We start from the raw sequence: 25359 nt of genomic DNA on the forward strand, positions 1-25359 counted from the left end.
TGAAATCTGATACAATTCCAGATGTGTTCTGACAACGACGTTCCAGAACATTCTGGCATTTCTGCAGTACCGACCTAGTAGTACAAGGTGAAGGTACACATGATTTTCGGGAAACCGCGGGGGGTATTTTCGTTTTGATTTCGTTTTGACTCTAAAACCATACAAACGTCGGATATAAAGCTATATCGCATAAGTATAATTTCTTCGAGCCTGTTTTGGACCGTACTAGCTCTAAATTGCCTTGTCGTCGCCGTTCGCGAGCAACTACGTCACGTAGCGTTCGGTAAACCCCAGAAGCAGCAGAAAACCACCTCCTCGACTACCGGTGAGTGCTTTGCAAAGGGCCGGAGCTCGAGACGCCCTGTTGTCGCCGTGCATTCTGGGAACGTTCATACCCAAGATGGCGGCGAGCAGGAGACTGCACAAGGTAAATCGTTTTAACAACCCTTTTCTCTCTAACAAAGCGTCAGTGTTAGCCGGAACGTCGCAGTTCATCATTCGAACCTCCCAACGAGTGACTGTTTTCGTGAAAACTCTCCGGAAGTGTCCGTGAGCGCTTCACGAGACGGCGCTCTGTTGAACGCAAAGTAACTAGTAGCTACCTAGTTGGAAATTGCATATACAGCTTTTGTGGCGGTGAGTAAGCGGAGCACCGGCAAACGCAGGCCGCCCGGACTCGACCGGGAAGGACACGGGCTTTTCACGATGAATGGAGGGCTTTTCTTTTATTCCCTCTCAAATAACACATGATTTTCACTATATAGTAGTGGCCTCGTAAAATTTCATTCTTTTAACTATTTTAACCGAATTGTTGTCATGTCGTCTTCGTAGAGACAAATGAAATGGCGAGGCTTGCTTGGTTGAGTGTGTTGCTAGCTAGCTGCTTCTCAATGACACACAGGAAGTGAAATCTTATCGTTGGAATCGCTCGGTTCTCTTATTTTTGTGTCCGGACCGGCGTCGCCCATAGTCGGTAGAATGCGGAAGCGTAGTGTGTTACTTCGATCATATTTCTTTCGTGTTTAACGTGTAACTTACTCACTTTCTCTGAGAGATTGCAAACTCACACATCGGCATCTAATAAAGTCGCATAGTTTGAGATGAGATGTTTTAAGAACAGCACCAACCCTACGTAACAATTTACATACTAGCTAATTTATTACCTTTTTTTTTTTCCCCTTTTGGCTGTAAATATTTTGTGTGAGTTTACAGGGACAGTCAGTGTTCTGCCGAACTCGGCTGCCTACGTAAAATGAGGTATTGTTGTCATCAAATAATGGTGCTAAAAGGAATGAGGTCAACGAAGTGGGAAAACACCTAAATAAATGTCTTTAAACAAAGGGAAGCGCATCCTGTCACGTACAAGTGTCATTAGAATGCGCTTCGAGCTGAGTCAAAGAACGGCAGACAAAACTAAGGAGTGGCTGCCAAATACGATCATTTTTGTTGAATAACTGCGATGTATTTTAATCATCTGAAGTTTACATGTTGTTGCGCGCATGTTGTGATTTCAACACAACCCCCCCCCGAACGCGTAGTGTCCGGGACACTCGGAATGCGCCGCGCATGCGCATACGGGCGCGCGCATTGTCGGGACACCGGTGCCGGAACTGAGTCCGTTTAGATTTTGCCCGGGCTGAAACCGCGCCTTTATGTAACGTCAAAATGATTGACGTCGGATCCAGCGTGAGCATTTTAAACAGTTCCGGAACTCGGGGACCACGAATATGTGTGAATTTTTTACCGAATTAACCTCGTTGTTGAACAGGCTGTTGTTGGGAGGAATTAGTTTCCTTTCAGTTTCATTTACTTCCACTGAGAGTAGGAAATGTGATTGAATATTTCGTCATTTTTTACAACGCAAAAAAAAAGAGTTGGTTTTTCAGGGTTTTTTTTTTTTTTTCTTTTCACTTTTTTTCTCAATCATCAATGCTTTTTTCCAAAGTGAATTACAGTAAGATACCTGCAATTATTTACCCATTTATACAGCTAAGTAGTTTTTACAGGAGCAGTTTAGGGTAAGCGTCTTGCTCAAGGGTATTACGAATAGGCGTGATTCAAACCTGCAACTCTATCCCCTACAGAATAAGCCACTGTTTACAACATACTGTTTTCTTTACAACATACAAGTTTTAAAATCTGCCAGTACTAAAAAGTTAAAGAATTCTCTAAATAGACCAGATGTGAAATTATTGATTAGCTCTGTCTGGTTTTTCCAAATTTGCCCAGGATTTAGAGGGAAGATGAAATAAGATTCTTTTAGTAACAAGTGTTGTAATAATATTGTTGCAGTAACAAATGATTGTTTGATCATAAAATAAAAGCTGAAAGTTGCTCATTCCCTTTGCTTTCTTGCATTTTTACTGTAAAACAGGCTTTGTGCAAAAACGTTTAGTTATACTTGGCTGTTACACCAGCAACTTGTTTTATAATTTGTCCCTGGTTACATTCGAGAGCCCTCTAGCTTCTGTGACTCCAGTGATCTTGTGAGGTTTAGGATTACTGGTGAGATTTCATGATTTAGAACTGGAAAATTGTCTTTAAACAAGTCACTAAATTCATGGAAACTGCAGAGCTTTTGCTAGCTCAGGTATCTTTTTTTATATCACGTATCTTGTAATGCACTTGGATACATCATCAGTGATCTTACTTGGGGTTGTGGGGTGTTTCATGTATCATCAGATACCCTCTACTCGACCACAGTTGATCAGGCTCTGGCTTGCATGCAGGTTGTAGTATCTTGAACCCATTGCTCACGTCTCCTGATCAATAACAATCTAGATGTTCTCTTCACAGTCTCAGTGAAAAAATTCATATGGTTCCTCTTCTGGCTCCTTGTGATAACACACACAATAGGCTCTCTACAAAGACTTCCCACCAATACTCCTGTAGTCTAATTTGATGTGTGCATCTTTCCTTCCAGCCCTTTGAGTTGCGCTGCTCCACAAATTCCTCATACTTTGCCATTTTCTGTCATTAGCCTCTTCCAGCTGTTCTTTCCAAGGAGTTGTAAGTTCCAACAAGATCACTTGCCTGGAAGCTTCTGACAACGACAGTGTCTGACTGATGGATGTCTTCTGAGATGGTGGCTGGAAAAAATGAGCTGCATTCCTCAGTCAACCATCAGTTGCCAGTCGTGTGTTGTCGGCAGGAGCTCTGAATTGGCACTGAATGCTGAATATGGTCTTTCACCTTCCTTGACAAATTCTGAGGCCTGCTTTGCCAGCCAGCAGGTCCTGCTGTGTGCTGTCTCCACAACGATAGACTCTACCACAGCCTTCAGCACCTGGTCATTGTGCCAGCTATAACAGCCCTCTCTTAGTGCTCTTGGGCAGCTGCTGAGGAGATGCTCCAGTGTTGCTCTCTCTGAATATAATGTGCGTAACTGAGAGTCAACTTCTCCCTGGCTATACAGGTTGGATGGACTAAAGAAGACATTGTAAACTCACACACACACACACACTTTCTGAACCGCTTGTCCCATACGGGGTCACGGGGAACCGGAGCCTAACCCAGCAACTCAGGGCGTAAGGCTGGAGGGGGAGGGGACACACCCAGGACAGGACACCAGTCTGTCGCAAGGCACCCCAAGCGAGACTCGAACCCCAGACCCACCAGAGAGCAGGACCCGGTCTGACCCGGTCCAACCCACCGCGCCCCCCACATTGTAAACTGCCTGGATCAAAGAACTTAATACAGTGGGGCTCTGTCCAAGAAACCTCATGTTCCAATGCTTGTATCTACCTCATCCGTGCTTCCTGCTGCTGCATCCCCACCATTCTAGCCATCCACTCTTCCTCCACTGCTGCTTGCACCTCCTCCTCCTGTGTCAGCTGTCACTGTGACAGAACACTGCCCAGACATGCTCTTCTAGAAGCCATACTGCTCACCAATATGCTGTCCTGAAGTTGGGACTCTACCTGCTCCACTGCAGTCGGTGCACTCATTTCATTCCTTTGCTCACATCAGCGTCCATTCCAGCAACTCAGGGATCACTTGAATTCCTGTATAGCAGCATTAGCCTAAATAATTCCTCTAGCCTGGTAAAGGGTAACTTTACCTTGTTACTTTGACCAGACAAGGCAATACTGCTCAGGCTTTGAGAGACACCAAGCCACCTACAGAGGTAACAGCTTATTTTCCTCTTGAATGCCACAACTGTGAATTTGACAGGATGTCATAAAGCTACACTCATCCTTTAAACTTATCTGGAAGTTCTTCCTTATCTACTGCCACTTGCCACATCTCCAACTCTTTGCACATGTCCTGAATCGCTGTTGTAACCATTAAACTGCTCTTAAACCACTTGCTTAAGCTTTTCACTGGCTTGTTCATAATGGATGAATGAGTGTACTCCCTCTGTTATAGCAGAACTGTTCGGTAGGTTTTTCCCTTCCTCAACACCAAAGATCTGAACCTCAATCTTAAAACTCTGCCTAACCTCTCCAGCCCCTCAAAATGCACCTGTATTCTGAGATGGATGATGTAGTCACTGGCAAGTCATCCATGAAAGAAATAATTGAAATTTCTCTTGCAAAATTAGTGCAGTAAAACCTGAAAGAATAAGTTCTTCAGCTAATTAAATTGTAGCATTTGGGGCAGGCATAGCATGTTAATTTACAGATGTTCAGGGGTGAGGGTTGGACATACCTGCTTTACAGCACATTTAATTAGTTTTTATTTACACTTACTAAAAATTCTGCATCTTGTAATTGGAAAGTGCATTCTGACTTGTACATTCTGATGAGTTCCAATAAATAATTAGGGGCCAAGCCCTTCAAAATCTTGCATTTCATTAATGGAATATTAGTTAACACTTTTTAAAAAAAAAAAAAAAATAAAAACACCTGTTAAAATGAATTTTAAAAAGCAGAAGTTTTTCCTCAAATGCTGAATTCTATTGGGAGAAAGGGACTGACTTATTGAAATTCCAAGTATTTATTGTGAATTAGCTCCAAGAGTCCCCTTAATATTATTCCAAATACTGAATTTTTTTAAAAATGTTGTGTAAGCAAGGAATCGGCTCTCTTTACATCATCCTATGAGTACAGTGGGGTGATGTCCAGCCAGAAAGAGGCCTAACTGGAACGGACCTTAGCTGACACGGGGCAACCAAAAATTTTGTGTGTGCCAACTTGTAGTTTGCTCTGCCCTCTGTTCCGTGTTGCTCTCAGCCACATAACAGGTTGATGCTGCGCTGGTTAGGTTGGCAGCCTTGTGCTTCCGATGTTCTTTCCTTCAGCGGACGGCCCTTTTGTTGTTTTGCAGGAACTTGAAGAAATCCGTAAGTCTGGAATGAAAAACTTCTGTCATATCCAAGTTGATGAATCAAATATTTTGAACTGGCAAGGCCTTATTGTTCCTGTAAGTATTCTCTATTTGTCTCCACATTTATTTTGGTGGATTTGACTTTGGATGGTAGCACATGTCTAATGTGAAATACTCCATGAACAAACTTTTTTTTTTTTTTTTTTGCCTTATTCTACATTTGTCCTCTTGCAAAGAATGAAAACCACATTAAATTTTTTTTTTTAAAAGCGTTTATTGGTGTAAAATAGATATTTCCACCCATCCTTCTGCACTGGAAGAAATGTGTCAAGGAGGGACCACAGCTGTTGGAAAATGGGCAACAGGGTACAAAATGTCACAAACGTGGAAGATGATCACTGACTTTCTCGCCCTTTCTCCACGAAGGACAACCCCCCTTACGACAAAGGAGCTTTCAAAATCGAGATCTCATTTCCTGCTGAGTACCCCTTCAAGCCTCCGAAGATCACGTTCAAAACAAAGATCTACCACCCCAACATCGATGAGAAGGGCCAGGTTTGCCTGCCTGTCATCAGTGCGGAGAATTGGAAGCCGGCAACCAAAACTGACCAAGGTAGGCATGGCTGCTGCCAGATATCCGCCCACCCATTGACGATGGGCATTGCGTTCATCGCACGGATTGTCTGCATAATTATGTCTGTACTTGCATTTCTGTGTGGTCGTTGATGGGGAAATAATCGTTATTGTAATGTCTTTTTTCACTTTATTTCTTTAAACTAGTAATCCAGTCCCTCATCGCACTGGTAAATGACCCCCAGCCGGAGCACCCACTGAGGGCTGACCTAGCAGAGGAATACTCAAAGGACCGTAAAAAATTCTTTAAGAATGCAGAAGAGTTTACAAAGAAACATGGTGAAAAGCGACCAGTGGACTAATAACTCCGCATTGTGACCCCTGCCTGCATCTCTGCCCTCTAGCCTCACCCTGTATCTTATCCCTGCCCCTGTCTTTTCCCACCCCCTCTGCCCACCCACACACATCATTTTAGCGAACCCAGAGCAGTGCATCGCAGCCGCACCGCCATCTTGAAGCAGGACTCGGAATCAGAAAACTCTCACCTCTCTGTGTTAGCTTGGGGCTGTTACTAACTTTCTACTCTGTTCTTTTTGAAAAATTGCAAAGTTTAGAGAGAACATGTAAGGATGGTGGAGCTGAAAGGAGAAAAGGCAATGATTTAGTTTCAACTTTTTGTTAAACACATTGCATGACTTTCTGTGGCAGATTTTGAGTTTTCAAAGAAAGATGGTAGAATTTTCCAGGAACAATTAGGTCCAGTTCTCTTCACTGTCTGGTGTTATTTCCATCTCAAAAAAGCACCTTTATTAAAAAAAAGTAAATGATACACCTAAAAGCAGAAATGTTCTGGGGAGGTTTCACAACGTGTTTTTTTTCCTCTTTAAGTTGCGCTGTTTTCTATGGAACCAGCTTTTAAAGGTTTCCTGAACTTCAGTTTGTAACATATTGAGTAATCAAAATCACAGCCTAGTTACTGATGTTACCAGTTCCAATGTCTCCAAAATTATAAAAAGGGGAAAAAAAAAAACTAGCGTGTGCCTGAACATAATTGTATTTTTAAAGCATATATCGTTTTAGTACATTTTTGAATCCAGCTTTCAGGATGTTATTTTATACCCCCTGTAGGGTGCTGCAAATGATCCAGTGTTGTAGAGAGAAAAATTATTACAGATCCAGTGACCCATGAGCACATGAAGAATGTGGTGACCTTGTATCATCTTTTACCCCACTTCGCAGGTAACATAACTTACATCGTGGCCCATTGCCTACCTGCCTACTCATTTTCCAGTCTCTAGGCACCTGTATGTTTAACAGTCGGTATGAACCGTAGTTTTGTGATATATGTACCTTGAGATTCACGTCCGTCCTCTGTAGTGGTTTTCTTGCGCTTCCTTCCATTGCCACCATAAGCACGTGGAGCCCCCTAGCGGCCGCGGCGGGGTACAAAACGTGATTCTGAGAGAGGTTCTGGCCTGAACATCCCCGCCCACCGCCCCTTTTCGGTATGGGTTTCCGCACGTGCTGCTCGAACTGCGTTTCATTGATGTCGCCGTGACAAGTCTCAGTTCGTTTGAAGGAACATGCGGCGGAATTGTCAAAGAGCTGCTTCAAAACTAACGCTTCATTCAAAGTTGTGGGAAGGCAACACTTCTGCAGGCGGAATAAATCAAATTTCATACGTGACGTAAACTTAAGCGGGCACACAAAACCATACAGTAAAAAAGGCAGAGATAGTCCACGGGTGGTGGCTGGACGGATGTTTCTGGAGAACGTGTCACGTGCTGTGTTGACACCCAGTTTTACACGGACGAGGGTGCGACGTAAAAAGTACACGACTGATCCGATAAATCGTCCCGGAATTGAACATGATGAATAACTAAATGTATCAAATAGAGCAGAACAAAATAGATTAAACCAATGCAGATAGGCTAATGAAAAGCCCGCTTTACATAATTTTACATGTTACCCTTAAGTCGGAGGAGGAGCGCCACGAGATGGACCTAAGGGCCCGACCCTGAGCAGCGAGGTCCCGCCCGAAATTCGCGAAAGTGTCGCTTAACATCCACCTGATCATAATATTGCCTCATCAATTGCTGTATCGGTTTGTCCATTTATTTTTCCTTTTCCTCTCTTGTTTAATGATTAATAGTTTACTGGTTTGCTTTCTACGCGTCACTCCTCCTCTTCCACAGTTTCATGTGGTTACTCTTAATATTAAAACTTGTAATAAAATAATACCAGTTAGTTTTCCGTGTATATGTTTTTTTTTTGTCCGTTGGAACTCCAGCTTTAAATGTTCGGTGTGCTGCTTAGAGAGCAGATTGTCGTTCATTGGATTGACCGGGTTCCTGCCTCGTAAAGTCTCAGAAAACAAGTAAACAACGACGAGTTAATTCAGGTTAAAAATATAACCTACTAATTAATAGGCAGTCGCTCCGGTGAAAAAAAAGCGGATGCGGACCTTCCCAAAATAACCGCCTGCATAGCGCCCCCTGGCGGCCGGGGGGCCCCATAACACACGCGTTCGCACAGCCCGCGAGCGCCACCTGGCGAGTCCGTCAAGTCGGAAAAGAGAAAGAATGAAGAAGAAAATGAAGTTTTCCGGCTGTAACTGCGATGCTGTTGAAGTTGTTTTGCCTTCTATTTGGAGAGACACTGACGGTGTTCTGTGGTCGGCTCACAGACATAACAGCAGCCTGATACCCCTCTTGAGTACTCCGGCTGTTGCCCAAAGTACCTAGAATTTACATTTATTCATTTAGCTGACACTTTTCTCCAAAGCAACTTACAACATTAAGGTAATTTTTTTTTAACCTATTTATACAGCTGGGTAATTTTTACAGGTACTACAGCCAGAGGTGAGGCTCGAACCTGCAACCTTTGGGTCCAAAGGCAGTTGCTCTAACCACTACGCTACCAGCTGTCCCGTGTGAATTTTCTCTTCCGCATCACCTCATCTTGCCAACAGTACGATCTTTGAGTAAATTGAAATGAAACGCATTTACTACAGTTCTTCAGTGGCCCTTATGGCATCTGGTAGGATAGTAGTTAAAGCTGCTGCCTTTGGCCCCCAAGGTCACAGGTTTGAATGCAACCTCCAGCTCTAGCCTTAAGTAAGGTACTTACCAATAAAAGTACCCAGCTGTATGAATGGGTAAATAATTGTAAGTAGCTTAACATGACAAGTTGCTTCGAACAGAAGTGTCAACTGAATAAATGTATATGAAGGCTACAGAGGGAAAACTAAAATCCTAAAGCTAGGGTCTTCTCTGGGTGGGTACAACACAAACTGTGGTCTAAATATGACCCTACATCACCTGTGGCACAAAGTGATCTTAAAATTCAGCTTAATTAATGTTGATGTCAGTTTTAACACATGCCTTAGAAGGGAAGATCTCTAGATCAGAGGTGATTTTGTGACATAGACCAAAACAGAAAAAAATGCAGCTCTTACCCTGAAAAGAATGAAAGAATTCCTTAAAGAAGGCAGCTGGTAATGTAGCGGTTGGAGTTGTTACCTTTGGACCCAAAGGTAACAGGTTTGAATCCCACCTCTGGCTGTTGTACCCTTGAGCAAGGTACTTACCTTAAATTGCTCCAGTACAATTACTCAGCTGTGTAAATGGGTAAATAATTGTAAATAGGTTAACATTGTAAGGTGCTTTGGGGAAAAAAAAGCATTGGCCAAATGAATAAATGTACAAGGAAAATAGTTGTACTTCCCATGGATTTTAGACTTGTCTGATAAACTACTAACTGAAACGTGGGCTGTCCATTAGAATGCAGAGCGGTGTTTTTTTTTTTTTTTTTTAAAAACAAAGTGGGACAGGAACATGGCCCTAAGTTCAAGCACTACATCACAGTTCATGCAAGCTTAATACATATGCCCCTCCACTTATTCTTTAGCAAGCTGTTGACACCTTGCATTATCATCACCTGCTAGTCCTATGTCCACAACCTCCCATTCAATGTGTTGTGGTCTGCTTGTTGCATGGAGGACTTCTGTGTTGCTCCTGCTGATCAAGTGGGATAGGAGAATGAAATAGAGTAGAGAAAGGAGAGCGAGTTGGAGGACAGCACTTGAGAATCGCATTAAAAATGTTAGACCTTAAGTACATCTCTTGTTTGCGAATAGGGACACAAAATATGGCAACCAGGATGGAACCAATTTATCACAATCCCGTGCAACGTTCATCAGCATCCGGTAACTCTCAGCGTGCTGTATTGTCCATGCAATCAGAAAGAGTAATGGAGATGTTGCTTGATTTATTCGGTGTGTAGTGCCTGTAAAAGTTTTGGATATACGGTAGCTATATTACTATAGTCAGTAAGGGATCAAGCTCCTGCACACGTCTGGGCTTTCAAAACATACTAGGAAAGCAGGTATGAAATTTCAAAAGGCGTCAGCAAACTGACCAGCACAGATAAAGTCCACACACTTGATCTGCATAACTGGGAAACTAAACTGTTACTACATTTGATGTACTCAAACAGTAATGTGTGGCTACTTGGAGAAAAGCAAAGCAAAATGACAACTTGAGCATTAATCCTCAGCAATTGATTAATGTTTAACGCCACTACAGCTGGAGGTGGGATTCAAACAACACAAAGTTGTGTGTGAGCACCGATGGTCCACAACTTGGAGTAAACTTTCTCACCAACTGTGTGCAGCCACTCAATTCTCCAGTGGAGAAATGAAACAAGTGTATAGACGCATGGAGGTGGCAAGTCTTGCACATGAAGGTGGTTTGACGACTCCTACTTCTGGTCCTGGGGGAATGACAGAGCATCAAAAGAATCAAAAAACGGAGTTTATTTCAACAAAAATTTTAATGAAAATATAAAACAGGTTATCATTGGTGTATGTTAAGACTGGGACATTGACTTTTGGAAATGATCTAACAACTTCAAGCTATACTTGTATAGTTTTTACCTGAATAAAAGCTTTTTTTCTCCTCCGGCTAAGAAACTTCCAACCAGAAGGTTGCCACCAGCAAGACAAAATTTCTTAACTCCTACATTTAATGTTTTACTGGAAAAAATGGATCTAAACTGATCACATAAAAAGTATCAAAACCATTTCAAGTACTAGATTAGCAGCTAAGGTTTTTCCCTTTAAAACACAGTGCACTGTTTTCATTACAACTTCAGGAGGAAAGAATAACTGAATAAAACCAGCATTACGAGAAACCGTAGACACTCAAGCCCCACATTTTGCAAAGGTCTGACATTAATAAAATGCACGGGCAGGATGTTTGCTGAGCGCAACTAAGATTTTGCACAAGCAGGACTCAGGTGAGAGATGCTACTGGGTTGGAAGGGGCACTTTTTGTAACACAGGGAAAGATTTATACACAGGGATCCAAGACGGTTTCCAGTGAAAGCAGAGATCTTGGGGATCCAACATTGGTGGTTTAAAGCTTTTAACACTGTGTGACAATGAAACACTGACACTGAATGCTACAGCGGGGAAATGGAACAAACAGATGATCAACAAGGATGAGAATCAAACCAAAATCCAAAACCTTTAGCAGTCAGCAACGGCATGGCAAAACAGGTGCGCGAGTCCGTTTGCGAAGAACTTTGGTGAAATGGCGAAGCACAACCACTTTGCTCCAACACAGGCACAAAGTACAACACATGCATTAACTTGCATCTCATGTCAACCAGGAAAGCATTCGGTCCAACAGGAAGAGACCGGACCACAGGCAAAGCCACCTGATACAGAGAGTAACAGTTCACCAGACATGGGCAAATGGACCCTTTGACCACTTCCGTAGGTTTATGTCAAGTGTATCTAGTGTCCTGTTGAAAATATACCACTCATCAAAAACGTATATAAACTACCCATTTACACATGCATGCTTTGTGTCATAAGTGAACTCTCAGCTAGTGTGAGAACAGCTTTGGGGAAATACATTCTTCACTGACAGTTAAGTTCTTTTTTATAGAAGAAAAAAAAAAAAAAATTTCATTTGAGTTCAGCGGCTTTTTTTCCCCCACAGGCAGCTCTATCCGACACCCAGATTTACACTATAATTCCATCTGAACCTTACCCATAGCTCTCCTTGCCTTACAAAAGCCAAAAAAGTACAGCCAGCCAGGCTAAGTTGAGGTCAAGGTTATCAGAACCACCTTGTAACCACTCACAAAGCCACGAAAAGATGCAGAACTGCTTTACGAGTCGGTTTCCTCCAAAGTAACTGGATGTTAAGCAACGTCAGTTATTCACTCATTTGCATACCTGGGCAATTTTTACTGGAGCCATTTTAAACCATGTACCTTGCTCAAGGGTACTGCAGCGGGAGGTGGGATATCAATATTATTTACTACTTACATTGCATTGGTTCTCACACTGGCTGTAGTCTGCGAACGCACAGATTCATATAAACGACAAAGACTGATTAGTTTGAGCCATACAAAATGTCACGCCATTCAGATGTGCTTTGGTAGGAAGTGTGGGGATTTGGGATTGAGCTCAGTTCTTTCGAGTATTTATGAAACATGTCCATAATATTTAAAACACATTTGAGCTGCCCAGCCTTTTTCAACAGGCTCAAAGAAAGGATTAACTCGTCTTTGCGAGCATCCTGTGGTTGCGTGGAACAGTCCCTGAAGTTGAGCCGTGGTTTCAATAAACAATTTAACGATCGCTTCTCCGGAGCGGGAAGAAGCCTGGTTTGCAACAGCAAGGAAAGCGGCCCAAGCATCATGACTCCGGACTCCGCCAGTCTGCAGCGTGCCATTATTCCACAAAAGCTTCCGGCTCCTTCCAAAACCCAGCCACGCGTGACCCCTGCAATCATACTATGGAGGTAAACGGGATTCCTCGCCAGGCCTGCACTTGTGTGCTGTGGAACTTCAGAAAACAACCATGTACCCCAGAAATTTTCACTTAAATCGGGGGGAAATTAAACAACAACAATACTTAAGGTTATACATTACCTGAAGCGGATCACTGTAAATAGGGGTGAGCAGTTTGCAGGTACCAGCGCACATTTCTCTTAAACCGCAACTAGCAGCTGCAGTGACTGAGGAGTTCCACCAAATATCCAAAATTTTACATTAATCCAGGCTCCCAAAACACCACCGAAAGGAACATCTAGAAGGCTTCCACTGAAGGTCCAGCCCTCGGATTCCACAGGAAACAACATTATCTGTCGCCGCAAGGTTTTCCCGGGGAGTTTTTTTTTTTTTTTTTTTTTTTATATTGTGGTTGAAGCTCTCAACAAAATGTCTCTCAACCTCGTTGAGAAAAAACAAAGACATATTCCAGCCCAGGGGCTCAGGTGTTGCATTCATTCTGAAAGTTAATAGTATCTACCAAGTAAACTGATAAGTGTTAATAGGTAACATCCACCCAACTGGAAATCAATTCCGTCCTAAGACCACCAGTTCAAAAATGTCACCTATTCCATTGCCGTTCAACAAAAGCTTCACATATCTGAAGGAAAAAGAAACAAAAACACGCAGTCCCGAAAGACAAAATCTCCAGTCACATTTAAATCTTTCCTTTTTGGTCTGAAGTGGAAATAATGTCCCTAAGAAGACACTTTTCCTGACTTTGTTTTGAGGGGAAAACTTCCAAAGCTGAGTCTACTATATGACCAGCCCACCAATCACCACTAGAGCTACACTCACCGGTCGGTGTCGCCAGGTTCAGGGAAGAAAAAAAAAAAAAAAAAATCCACTTGTTCAGCTACAGAGCTCTTTGTTTAGGCTATGTTAAAATATGTGCAAGGAAATTTTAGTTTCGTCTACTTTACTACACATTTGCAATTAAGCTTTGGTTCTCAATGTCAAGAGTAAACTCTGTTGGTTAGGCTCTTTGTCCTTCTTGACATTCCTTTCCCCTTTCTTTGGAACAGTTTTTCACAAACAACCCAGTTTGAACCAGGAAAAGCAGTCCAGAATTACACTGGATTTAAACCATCCTTTTTTCCTGAAACAGAAACAAAACTAAAAGAAAAACTTTGTCAAACCTAGCATTACAACATTTGTTGAGTGGTGGGCAGGTTAAAGCGTTACGTTTTTCTAGAATCTTTACACACTACTTAAATTTAGGATCCCACCCCCCACCCACATCACACCCTAGTGTTCACTTAACCCATGTATTGTTCTTGAGAACAATTGAGAGGTAGCATGGTAAACAAGTCCATTCAAAAAAGTATAACCTCACCCCCAGAGAAAAAAAAAAAAAAAAAAAAAAGTACAATAGATGTAGTGGACAAACTAGAAAAAAGTTCTGGTCACAAAAAACCCACCCCAGAAGAAACAGCCCTAATTCTTCCAGTTAAAAACATTCACATATAGACATAAGTTCTCACAACCATAAGTCATAAGACATAAGTCAAGTACCATGAAGTTTAAGGGAGTAGCCCTTCATGAGCGACAAAAACAGCAACAACAAAAAGACCCCTTTTCTCACTTTTGGATATTCCATCAAAAGGGGCACGAGATCTTGGGCAGAATGAGGTACTGAAATAACCACAGTGAAATGGGGGGGAAAAAATAAGGATCTGGAACATTGGTCGATGACTTGAGCAGTGCACTCCTGGATGTTCCCAGACTGCAAAAAACCCTGAAGTAATGTGATATGAAACCACTTATTTGGACCCTACGGTAGTAAGCAGTAAGGGTATTACTGCAAAAAAAAAAAAAAAAAAGAAAAAAACGAAAGGTGTAAAATGGTCAAACGTCGGTAAACTGCAGACTGAGTGAGGGTCAAGGGTACGAGGTCTCCGACAAAAAGGGCAGTCTTTGGCTCAGGCAGGGGAGGTATGCATTCGCAGGTGGCTGACAAGGTTGCGCTGCTGGGTGAACTTGCCCCCGCAGAGCTGGCACTCGTAGGGCTTTTCCCCTGAATGGACCCGCATGTGCTCCGTCAGGCGGTACTGCCTCGTGAAGCGCATGCCACACTCCTCGCAAGCGAAGGGCTTAAGGCCCAGGTGGCTCCGCATGTGGCGCGTCATGGTGCCGCGCTGCGTGAACATCTTACCGCAGATGTGGCACGGGAAGGGCCGCGAGAGCCAGTGGCCTTTCTCGTGTTGCCGCAGGGCCACCGGGTCTTTGTAACTCTTGCTGCATACGGAGCATTCGAAGGGCTGGAGCTCAGCGCCGGCCGCAGGGGCGGCCCGCGCAGACAGATCTTCCGCCTCCTCCTTGATGCACAGCTCCTCCTCGGTGTGCGTCTCCACGTGGGCGTTGAGCCGCTCGGAGCTAGGGAAGCCCTTGCCGCAGGGGATGCAGACGTACAAATTGTCCCCGACGACAGCCTCGAAACCCTCCTGGCGGTATACGTAGTTAGCGCCGAGACTCTCGCCCTCGCTCTGCCCGCTCTCCTCGCTGTGCTCCTTCTCGTTCTCTCCGTCCTCACCGCAGTGGAAGGAGCGGTCGGAGCTGAGGCTGCCTCTGCTGGATGGCTGTTCAGCCCCTACCTTTGACTCTTCGCTACCGCCAGTTTGGGTTGTCTGCTCCACTGCATCCATTTTCCCTCTGCCTTTCCTCGGCCAATTCTTCTTGCGGTTAGCTTGCCGGGCTCTTTGGCGCGGTGGATCCGCGTGAGGGAGAACCTGGCTCTGCTCACGTGCCTGTTCTCCAAGATCCATGGCCTCAACCCCTTCCAGGTCCTGGTGCTGGGTGGAGCAATCCTCAGAGGAAGCACTGTTGGCACCAGATATGCAGTCGGACTGGGGCGACTCCTCCCTGAGGCTTTGAGGACTGATCTCCTCTGTGACCGAGCTTTCAGAGGGACTCTTTTTGGAGAGATCCAAGCCCAGCTCCTGGTCGTCCTCATCATCCTCATCTTCTTCCTCACCCCTGCCAACGTTACCAACATTGCTGCTGCCGCTCTGACCAGCTGATAGGACGCAAGGGGAGCTGCTGGCAAAGGGCTCATCATCTGACAGCTTATCATTCAGCTGCTCACCCTGACGATGTGCGTCATCGCAGTCTTCAGAACTTGAAACGTGCCCCTGAGTGACTGCGGTGGACAGCTCTTTCTTGTGGAGCTCCCAAGCTCCGTTGGACACAGCAGACTTTCCAGGAAGAGCATTCTCGCTGCCCTTGAGCCTTTTCCTACAAAGAGCTGCGAGGTCATGTAGCTGGAGGTAGCTTGCAGCCGTAAGAAGGGCATTGAAGTTCTTATCCGAGGGTTGGTCAACAGATGGCAGTCTGCCTGTGTAAATGAAGTCTAAGACCTGCCGGAATACAGATGGGTTGACCATGTCTGTGTCCAGGTTGACCAGGTTGTCGTGGAGCATGAGGGATTTAAAGTACATGCTGCTGGCAGCCAGAATGTTTTTATGTGCCCGAAACAGGGCGTTCTCCACTACGATGATCACATCACACAGAAACCCTTTGGCTCTTTGCTGATTCAACTGAAGGAGCAATTGTCTAGCATGATTTGGAAATTCCATTTCCACCTTCTTTTCAACAAAATGCACAACCTGAAAGATACAAGAAGACACTTGTTATGATGCTGTTGCAAGTGATCAAGTCATCCGCAATCACTTGAAAGCCAGCTTTCAGTTTGAAGTCAATGCCCTACAACTTCAAAATGAGGTTCTGGAAAGTTCTACAAATTGTCCATACCCTAAAAATGGAGGGGTGGGTGGTGGGCAATTTAAAGCAAATCCATATGTTGACTCCTTCATCACCACTATAACCTTTCAAAAGTTATAAGGGGAGGCTGAATGGATAAATAGATGAATAAATGAATGCAAATGTTTGTTGACACCTTGATCTCCACTATAACTGTTCAAAGACTATTCAGAATATTCCTCTGCTAACTCTATGCAGAAACACCAGACTCTTGAACACCAAACTACTACTACGACTCTTTCAAGATACCGGCGAGGTGAGCGAGGTTAGGTGCAACCCTATTTGTACACATGAAAGACAAAGGATTAACAGGAAGGACATGAGGTTATTGGAGGGGGGGGAAAAAAAAAAAAAAAAAAAAAAAGTTGACTGTTCCACTTCAAGGCCTGAAGCTGCTGCATAAGGTTTATTTCTGTAACAAGTGAATCAGCAACTTCTAGCCCCCAAACACCAGGCTGATTTTCTGCTAAGCGAGGCAGACATTCATAACAGGTCAGGGCCCTTTCATCATGTCCTAAAACGCTTTTCCAAACAGAAAAGAGGTGGAAATTGTAGCTGAAGCCAAACAGAAGGGCTGAAAGAATGTCATAGAAGTCTTCTGCCCAAGATCAATTTCTCTGGTTAAAATAAAATACTGAAAATTTTTGGCACCCTCCAGTCAAACTAATTTCATCACTCCTGTAACCGCTGGAGACATCAGTCAGTTCACATTTTATATACATGACAGACAAGAGTGGTCCAGAACCCAAATTTCCAAAACAGGTCTATACTGGCAATAGCCAAGGAAACCAAGAAAATCTTTGTAAAGCCACCTAGTCAGCAAACATGTCTTTGCCAATCCCCGTGGCCTTCAGGTGTCAAACTGCTAAAGGTCTCCAACAGGGGTGTCCAACCTTTTCTTGGTCAAGGAACACAATCATCATTGTGAACTGGTCTGAGGGCCACACGTGGCCTTTTTTTTTTTTTTTTTTTTTTTTAAATAAAGTCTGCATACATACAGACACTGACAAACAGAAACTTAAATGTGCAAAATAAAAAATTATTGTATTGTACTTTATTTAGGTACAGTGTGTGATAACTATTACATGATTCAGAAGAATTTGTAGTATTTATTTAGATTCAGTGCATATACATCATTTCACAAAGTTACATATTTCATGTAATGCAGCCCCAAGTAAGAACGTGGGAGACAGCTGGTAGTACAGTAGTTAGAACTGCTGCCTTTGGAACCAAAGGTCATAGATTTGATTTCCACCTCCAGGTGTAGTACCCTTGAGCAAGGTAAATACCCTAAATTGCTCCAGTAAAATTACCCAGCTGTAACACTGTAAGCCACTTTGGAGAAAAGCATCAGCTAAATGAATAAATGCAAGCAGTGTCCTGCATAGGGGGGCGCGGTGGTGCAGTGGGTTGGACCGGGTCCTGCTCTCCGGTGGGTCTGGGGTTCAAGTCCCGCTTAGGGTGCCTTGCGGCGGACTGGCGTCCCGTTCTGGGTGTGTCCCCTCCCCCTCCAGCCTTGCGCCCTGTGTTGCTGGGTTAGGCTCCGGTTCCCCGCGACCCCGTATGGGACAAGCGGTTCAGACAATGTGTGCGTGTGAGTGTCTTGCATGTTAAGACACCTCCATTCTAACAGAGATCCTCCAGTTATTTGAGCACAACTGTTGTTGAAGTTAAGACAACTGGCAAATTAATATAGACAACATATCTTTAGAACTAATTTATTCTGAAAGGGACTCCCCATTTTAAATTTCACAAATGTTTCAAAGTGATTTTTTTTAAAATTCCATAAGATGACAAAGAATACCTGAAAATGTGCTTAGAAAAAATTCTTTAAAAAAAAAAAAAAACCTTTCACACCAGTAATTTCAGTGTTTTATCAGCAGCCTTAAACAAGACGGGTTACAAAGGAAAAAAGTAAACGTGAACTTGTTATCACAGAAACCAGACATTACACAAACAACACTATGCACGCACTGTGTGGCATTTATCCTGTTTGTGTATTTGGCAATATGGCTGGGAACCAGGTGATGGGACTGGGACCGGTACGGTGCGTAGCAGGATATGCCATATCTTTTACAGAATCACAAAATAAATTCAAACATGTTTGGTTTTACCAAAACTTCAATTTCCTACCAATTTCCAAGCAGGCTGGGCTCTCTTATTCAAGGAAGTCCCAGCACTTCGGAGGCGTAATTGTGTCCTGGACATTCTGAAGTGATCAAACGTACATTGAATTTATTAAAAAAAAAAAAAACATTTAGGACATCACCAGCGCACATCTTTAGAGGAGCTATTTGGGGGGAGGGGGGAAAAAAAAAAAAATCATCTTTCCAATACTTTTGCATGTGTCCAGTCAGTGAGACAGCAGTCCGCACTTCTACCCACATTCAGAGCCTTCAAAACCCTAACTCTCCTGGGAAGCATACTTGACAGTATTACCTTCCATATTAAGCATCTAAATTCTTATCAATCTCCCATACTGTGCAGCACTTGAAAGAGAATGTTACCGAACAAAGACGGAGGGGGGGGACGACAACATTATTTTGATATCAACTTCAGAGATGAAAGCAAAGCAAAGCCCCCCCATACCAGTCAGGCAGCTCCACATCTAAAGGCTGGAGCCGTGGGGGAGGGACACCCTCCACAACCCCCTCTTGAAAGGATCGCCTGGCCAACAGGAAATACTGGGCATTCCAGCCTCAGTGCCAAGCACCTGGGGGCCACCGTGAGCGCTGCTAGGACTCCTTACACTCCCCACCCCCTTCTTATCCTTCCACACCCCCCCCCCCCTCCTCCCCCCACCGCCAAACACATGCAGGCTGGCCTCAAACTGCTGAATTGCTTCTGAAACCCCACCGCAGCAACAGAGAGAAACCGCCTAAAGGAAGCCGGCCAGTGCCAGCGGTCATCTTCCCAAGCGCCTCGCCGCGTAAACAAGTGCCTTAACCACATATCGCGGTGTATTATAGTATCTCCCCATGTCTGTGTGGGTTTCCTCCAGGTGCTCTGGTTTCCTCCCACAGTCCAAAGACATGCTGGTCAGGTTCCCCCACAGTGTGTGACAGAGAGAGAGAGAGCGTGTTGCACTGATGTATGGATGAGTGACCGAGCGTAAGTAGTGTATCTAGCAGCGTAAGTCACCACGGTGAATAAGGTGTGTGTGCTGATAACACTACGTAGAGTTCACTGGAAGGCGCTTTGGAGAAAAGCACCTGCCGAATAAACAAACGTATTAACACTGCGCGTGTGTGTACGCGTATGTAGGGGGAGTTGCCGGAGCGATGCTCAACTGGCCTTGCACATGTGCCATATCTCAGCCGCGTGCAAACAAGTGCTGAGCAGCATCACAGCATACTCCCGTTGGGTTTCACCATCGAAACGCGTTCACGAGGAGCGCGGGTAACAAAGACCACCAACGTGAACGTTTGAAGATGCATTGTTTCCATCATTCGCAGACTGTCCAAAGTGCGAAGCGCTCCTCCTGTCCCTGAGGCGGAAGATTCAGAAACAGAACCGCACCGGAAGACACGGCAGGGCATTAAATATCTCACTTCTCCAATTTCTTATTTCTATCCAAGGCTTATTCTTTTGTTTTAAAGAAAGTCACGCCAAAGGAAGCCTGGGGGGATTTCGCTTGAACCCGTTCACACGCCTACCTTGACGAGCACGTTTGTACCTCCCATTGCCTCAGAGCAACTTTCAGTGAGTATGTATACTAGTATTGTTCCTCCAATTATTCTCCCTTTCCACCAGCAAAAAGCTGGATACGGGGAGTTACGGAGCAAAAGAGAGGTCTGTGTGTGTAACGTGTCCGCGCCACGTCGTCGGTGAAGTGGGTTTAAAAAGTTTAAAAAGGGTAACGACCCTCCCAGGCAAAGGGACCGTGTTATTCTTGCTCGCTGAAACCGGACAGCCAGGTACTGCTGTAAAACAACAACAACAACAAGTAACCTTAATGATTAATGTTGGGGGTCGTTGGCGCTCTTTCGCGACCATGATGAACGTCACAAGTGATTCTGACCGACGCGCGTACAGTGAATTCGGCTGACAGAACGCTCGGACACAGAAGAGCCCATAACATAAGCACAACAACGGCGGCGCGAACCCGCGCGGCGCGTGCAGCACAATCCAAACCCAGGAGCTTTCACGTACACAACTGTACACACATGATTATATTTATTCCCTCCAAGATGCGTGAATCCGTGTTAGGACGCACTGCGAAAAACAGTTAAAACGGATCATTAGACTGGAGCGCCGGCGAACGCCACGCAGCACCGCGCGCTCCGGCACGAGACAAACCCAAACCGACGCGGGCGCGTCCTGTCCGGGCGGCTCAGCTCGCGCCCCCGCAGGAGCCGAACAAGAGGCGTCCCTACTCACACTTACTGGGGCACGCGACGGCACGTCGTTTTTGAAGGGAGGGGGGACAGCGGTGTCGCTTTCGCCCGCATCGCGCCACGCGGGTAACGGCGACGGCTAGCGAGCTGGAAAAGAAGGAAGAAAACACGTCCCTTACCTTATTACACCGGCAGAAACATACGTGGTTGACCACCCGGGCTTCTCATCTCACAACCGTCCGAGCGCCATCTTGTACAGCCTGTGACGTCGCGCTCGTCACCCCTGACCCATATTTGAATGGAAGACGACAGAAAATGGGAAAACTGGGGGGACTTGGCTTCTAGTGGTGCAGTAGGTACAAGTTGTACTTCAGGGTTTTTTTTTTTCTTTTTTTTTTTTTTTTTTTTTTTTTTTTTTAATTATAAACGTTCCTATATCCGTTTTGGTTTTACTTTCAGATATGTAATTCATTATATTACCATACAGTTAGAAGAATTTTTTTATCTTAACTTAAATACAGACATTCTTGCAACAAAATCTATGAGCTTAGATTAGAACACATCACAGATATGGAGTAGAGGTACCTAAATGTATTTTCAAACAAATATATAATTTAAAAAAAAAAAAAAAAATCTAAAAAGAAATGTTTTACAGCTGTCTCCAAGACATTTCCCCCAAACTTCAGTGCACATTAAACAGTTGAGGTAGAAGCAGTATATACTGTATGGTGGCCCTATCTAAGGTTTGTTTGTTTGTTTACACTCTTGGAGGAACATTTGAGAAGAATAGTCTGTAAACATGCAGCTCTTCCAGTGTTATCTGTTATGAAGACTCTGTAGATAAGTAAAAATGTGGTCTGTTACATTTCACCAAGAGTACAGCATCAGTTTTTTTTTTTCCCAAATGACTCTTCTGCAGCATAGGGTTGGCAGTAACATTGTGAACGCAACAGTTTCAGAGCCTTTGCTTCCGGAGCCACTTGTGTCTTCCTGGAGTGAAAAGAGCATACACTCTCACGAATAAGTTAACTGACAAAATAGAAGCCAAAATATAATGAAAAACGGTTAAAAAAAAAAAGTTTTGTACTATGGTATACCCGTACAGCATTTGTCCAAATTTGAGACATTAAATCAAAATTATATAAATTCATTTATTTGTAAATTTACATTGTAAAGATCATTCCAACAGAGGATAAAATACTTCAAATCTGTTACTAGACAGTACAAATGAAACACTTGGAGCAACAATGCAAACTAAACTTTATCCATTTATTTTCCAACACAGGTCTTTTTACTTAACCTTCTTAACATGCAAAGGTAGTTACAGATCTGTTACTACACATTAAATATGTAAATGCGAGCTATGTCTTAAATACTTCATGTAGCTTTAATACTCACACACTAACAGCCTGAATAGGACAGAGGTGGGTTTATGGAAAAACTGAGTTGCTATCTGTTTTTGCACTAAATAGACTTTTACCATCTCCACTCAGTTTGTAGCAGCAGCTGAAGCCACACCAGTATGAAGACGATGAGCTAGCCTTACTCCATTGATACCTTCACACACCTTCCCAGAATACCAGCCACTCTGTGGAATTACCTCTGGACATTGCTATGCTCTTGGATCGTTTGATTATTTTCCTTTCACAATTTAAAGCAATAACTGCACATTTTCATCGGGTTCTAAGGTGAGATGTAGCCTTCAGACAAACATTTGACCATTCACACATCTGCTGTTACACCACACACTTCCTCAGCATAGTCACAGTTAGAAATACAAAAAGGCTTGGCTTAAAAAAAGGCAGTCAGTCATAAAATTTGACTCATAAGCTAACCGAACCTCTCTAGGACTACTCAAATTATTTGTCGTTTCACTGTTGTCAACTGATTTTATTGACCGTCACCAAAACAGGAGTGACGTCTCTTCAGTGTGCTGCTGTCCTAAGGTAGAAAATGTTATTCTACCTCAGTAGATTCAAGTTTTTAAATGGAAAACTATTCATTTGACTTTTTTCTGAAGTTGATACTGAATATGCATATAGTGTCTGAACAGTATTGATATAATCGATACAGATAGGGTATATAATTCTAAACTATTTCACATTGTTCTAAGATAAATATTGTTAACATAACATATGAAAACAACTTCTCACATGGGCAAAAATTTAGTTCCTTTTCAACCTCACAACACCATTATCAGATGGAAACAAACAGCACAGCAACTTGAATCACACTGAACACGTAATCAGGAAAGAGTTCACACAATCAGGAACACTGCCAACAAACACATGGAACAGTAATACATCTGAAGGTTTTTCGGGATAGATGTTGAGGTGACAGAAATATCTGTGCTATACCAATTTAAATGGCTTCTTGGGTAACATAACCCAGTCCTTAACATTTCAAGTAAGATAAAATCTCTATTGAATTTCAAAGTGCAAACATTTAAGAAAATAAATTCTTTTAAAAAGACAACAATGAACAATTGTAACATCAAGACTTATTTAAAGGGCTCAAGTAACAGGACAGGTAGCCCAGCTACAGGAAACAAAATGAATGGTAAGTCAAGAATACAACATGTAATTTGCTTGGCTCAGTTTTGTTATTTTCTTCCACAACAGAGCTGAAAGAGACCTGGAAGATTGTTAAAGTGCACAGAAGGGGAACATCGTTTTGTTGATTGACGGTCTCTCAGTATGGAATTTGGTTCTGGTAGTACTGGAGCATGTCATAGGTTTTGCTCCTAAAGATAAAGACAAGTTAAAAAAAATGTTAGACTTTTTTCTTGGGTGTCTGTTCATGTGCCAGAGTAGGAGTGACGGGGGCTGGGATAGAGGGGAGACATCTTACCTGCTGCTGAGAAAGCAGCTCTGAATGACTTTAATGATGAAGGCAGCAGCCTCCTTCTCACTCATGGTAGGATTGAATCTCTGCCTGCAGGTTAAGTAGTTCATTAAAATCACAGCCCTAGGGTTCATTTAGACAATGAAACCAACAATGTATATAATATGAGCTAATGACCTAATCCATGTCTTAACTGTTAGTGCTAATCTCTAAAAATCACTATTTTAAGAAACTCAAAAGTGTCACACGTTTATAAGCCAGTGAAATTAACTTTGTTCGGAGGGACATTTAAAATTGCTGTTGCTGAACAAACAATTCACACACTGCTGATATTTTTTTAGCTGATGCGTTTCTCCAAAGGTAACTTACAACCTTAAGATACCTACAACTATTTATGCATTTATACAGCAGGGTAATTTTAGTGGAGCAATTTAGGGTAAGTTTCTTGCTGAAGGGTACTTTAGGAGTAGGTGAAACAAACCAGTGACCTTCAGATCCAAAGGAGCCAGTTCTAACCACTATGTTATGAGTTGGCTGTCTACTTATGAACTCAATTGGGACAGAGTTGCTTTGTTACCTGAAAAATTCTTAAGTTGAATGTGACATGGAGTAGGCCAATGACCCATCATCAATACTATATAGGGCTATTTATATACTGTGCATTGACAAATATGCCAGCATTGGAAAACTGATTCTGCTATGAGAATTGCGTGTCTGCATCTATATGTTACTGCATCTTGTAATGTAAATGTTTATATGCATCTTTAAAAAAAGATAAAAATATCTAGGAAGGTGAGCAGGAATAGTCAATATTCTGATAAGTTTTATGCAGCTACTCGTGTGATGAACATTGTTTCTTTCCACTATATGCACCAAACTGACTGTACTTAATCATGCATCTGCAAATATGTCTCTTCTCCTAATGTAATGCACAAATTGTATTTTCTATGAGATGTACATTGCTTTGGAGAAAAGCATCTGCTAAATGAATAAATGTAATGTAAATAACTTATGTTATGAAAAGCACATTTAGTTTACTCAGTTTTATACTGCTTTGGAAAAAGGCATCTGCTAAATAAATGTAACTGTACTCTGAACGGAGACTCACTTAAGCAGTTTTATTGTTTGCCCCCTAAAGCAAGGCAGACCAGTGTCCAGCATCAGTGTTACCAGAGATACGACCGCATCCATGTAGGGCCTGATGAGAAGAGATACAGAGAAAATATGTGAAAGATCTTTTCACAGACTCTGGGTTGGCATATAGCAAAATTTGCAACCATTGATTTAAGTGTTCTGTTAAGGTTATAAAAAGGTGTTAAAGATTTTCTGCCACCTTACATTGGCTAGGATATGTGTTTTGAAAATGCTGGTGGTCAATCACCATGTGCCAGTACTGTCTTCCATACTCAAACTTTTGTTGCCATGTCCTATAGTCTTCACCTCTCCCTCAAGAGTCTAGCTGAAGGATCACAGTAGCAGATACAGCAGCATTACCTGACAGCCAAGTACCCCCGAACACACATCTCCATGAACCACTTGAAGGGTGTTGCCTCCATTTTGCCACCCATGATCATCACCATCTCGTCTGTCAGTTTGATGTCTGGCTCCCAGCCAAGGTTCCCTCCAGGGGAGCTCTCAAACATGAAGCCAAAGTCTGGAATGGAGGATCAACACCAACAGAGCACACAAATAGGGAGGTGGAGGCTGAAAACATAGTTCACTCTAATATGCA

At 43.2% G+C, this 25359-nt stretch overlaps 3 protein-coding genes across 3 annotated transcripts in view; 1 reads left to right on the forward strand and 2 right to left on the reverse strand.

Moving 5' to 3' along the window:
* The first annotated feature begins 58 nt into the window (after positions 1–58).
* Positions 59–6672, forward strand: LOC108935947 (ubiquitin-conjugating enzyme E2 L3-like). Its single transcript, XM_029252992.1, has 4 exons — positions 59–427; positions 5269–5364; positions 5695–5881; positions 6049–6672. The coding sequence occupies exons 1-4, from the start codon at positions 401–403 to the stop codon at positions 6201–6203; spliced, it is 465 nt and encodes a 154-aa protein (XP_029108825.1). The 5' UTR covers positions 59–400; the 3' UTR covers positions 6204–6672.
* A 2814-nt stretch (positions 6673–9486) lies between these two features.
* Positions 9487–21038, reverse strand: LOC108932005 (hypermethylated in cancer 2 protein-like). The gene is made up of 2 exons (XM_018748147.2): positions 20963–21038; positions 9487–16292 (listed from the first exon to the last, which is right to left on the reverse strand). The coding sequence occupies exon 2, from the start codon at positions 16260–16262 to the stop codon at positions 14610–14612; it is 1653 nt and encodes a 550-aa protein (XP_018603663.1). The 5' UTR covers positions 16263–16292; positions 20963–21038; the 3' UTR covers positions 9487–14609.
* A 922-nt stretch (positions 21039–21960) lies between these two features.
* Positions 21961–25359, reverse strand: part of LOC108934629 (phosphatidylinositol 4-kinase alpha-like) — a 29326-nt gene continuing 25927 nt past the window's right edge. The window contains exons 52-55 of the mRNA XM_018752580.2: positions 25122–25281; positions 24736–24825; positions 23634–23717; positions 21961–23526 (exon numbers count right to left, since the gene is read on the reverse strand). Coding sequence (XP_018608096.1) covers positions 23475–23526; positions 23634–23717; positions 24736–24825; positions 25122–25281 — 386 coding nt within the window. The 3' untranslated portion in view covers positions 21961–23474. The remainder of the gene's footprint in view (positions 23527–23633; positions 23718–24735; positions 24826–25121; positions 25282–25359) is intronic.

Source organism: Scleropages formosus, chromosome 6 (genome assembly GCF_900964775.1).
Source record: "Scleropages formosus chromosome 6, fSclFor1.1, whole genome shotgun sequence".
Lineage (NCBI taxonomy): Eukaryota > Metazoa > Chordata > Actinopteri > Osteoglossiformes > Osteoglossidae > Scleropages > Scleropages formosus.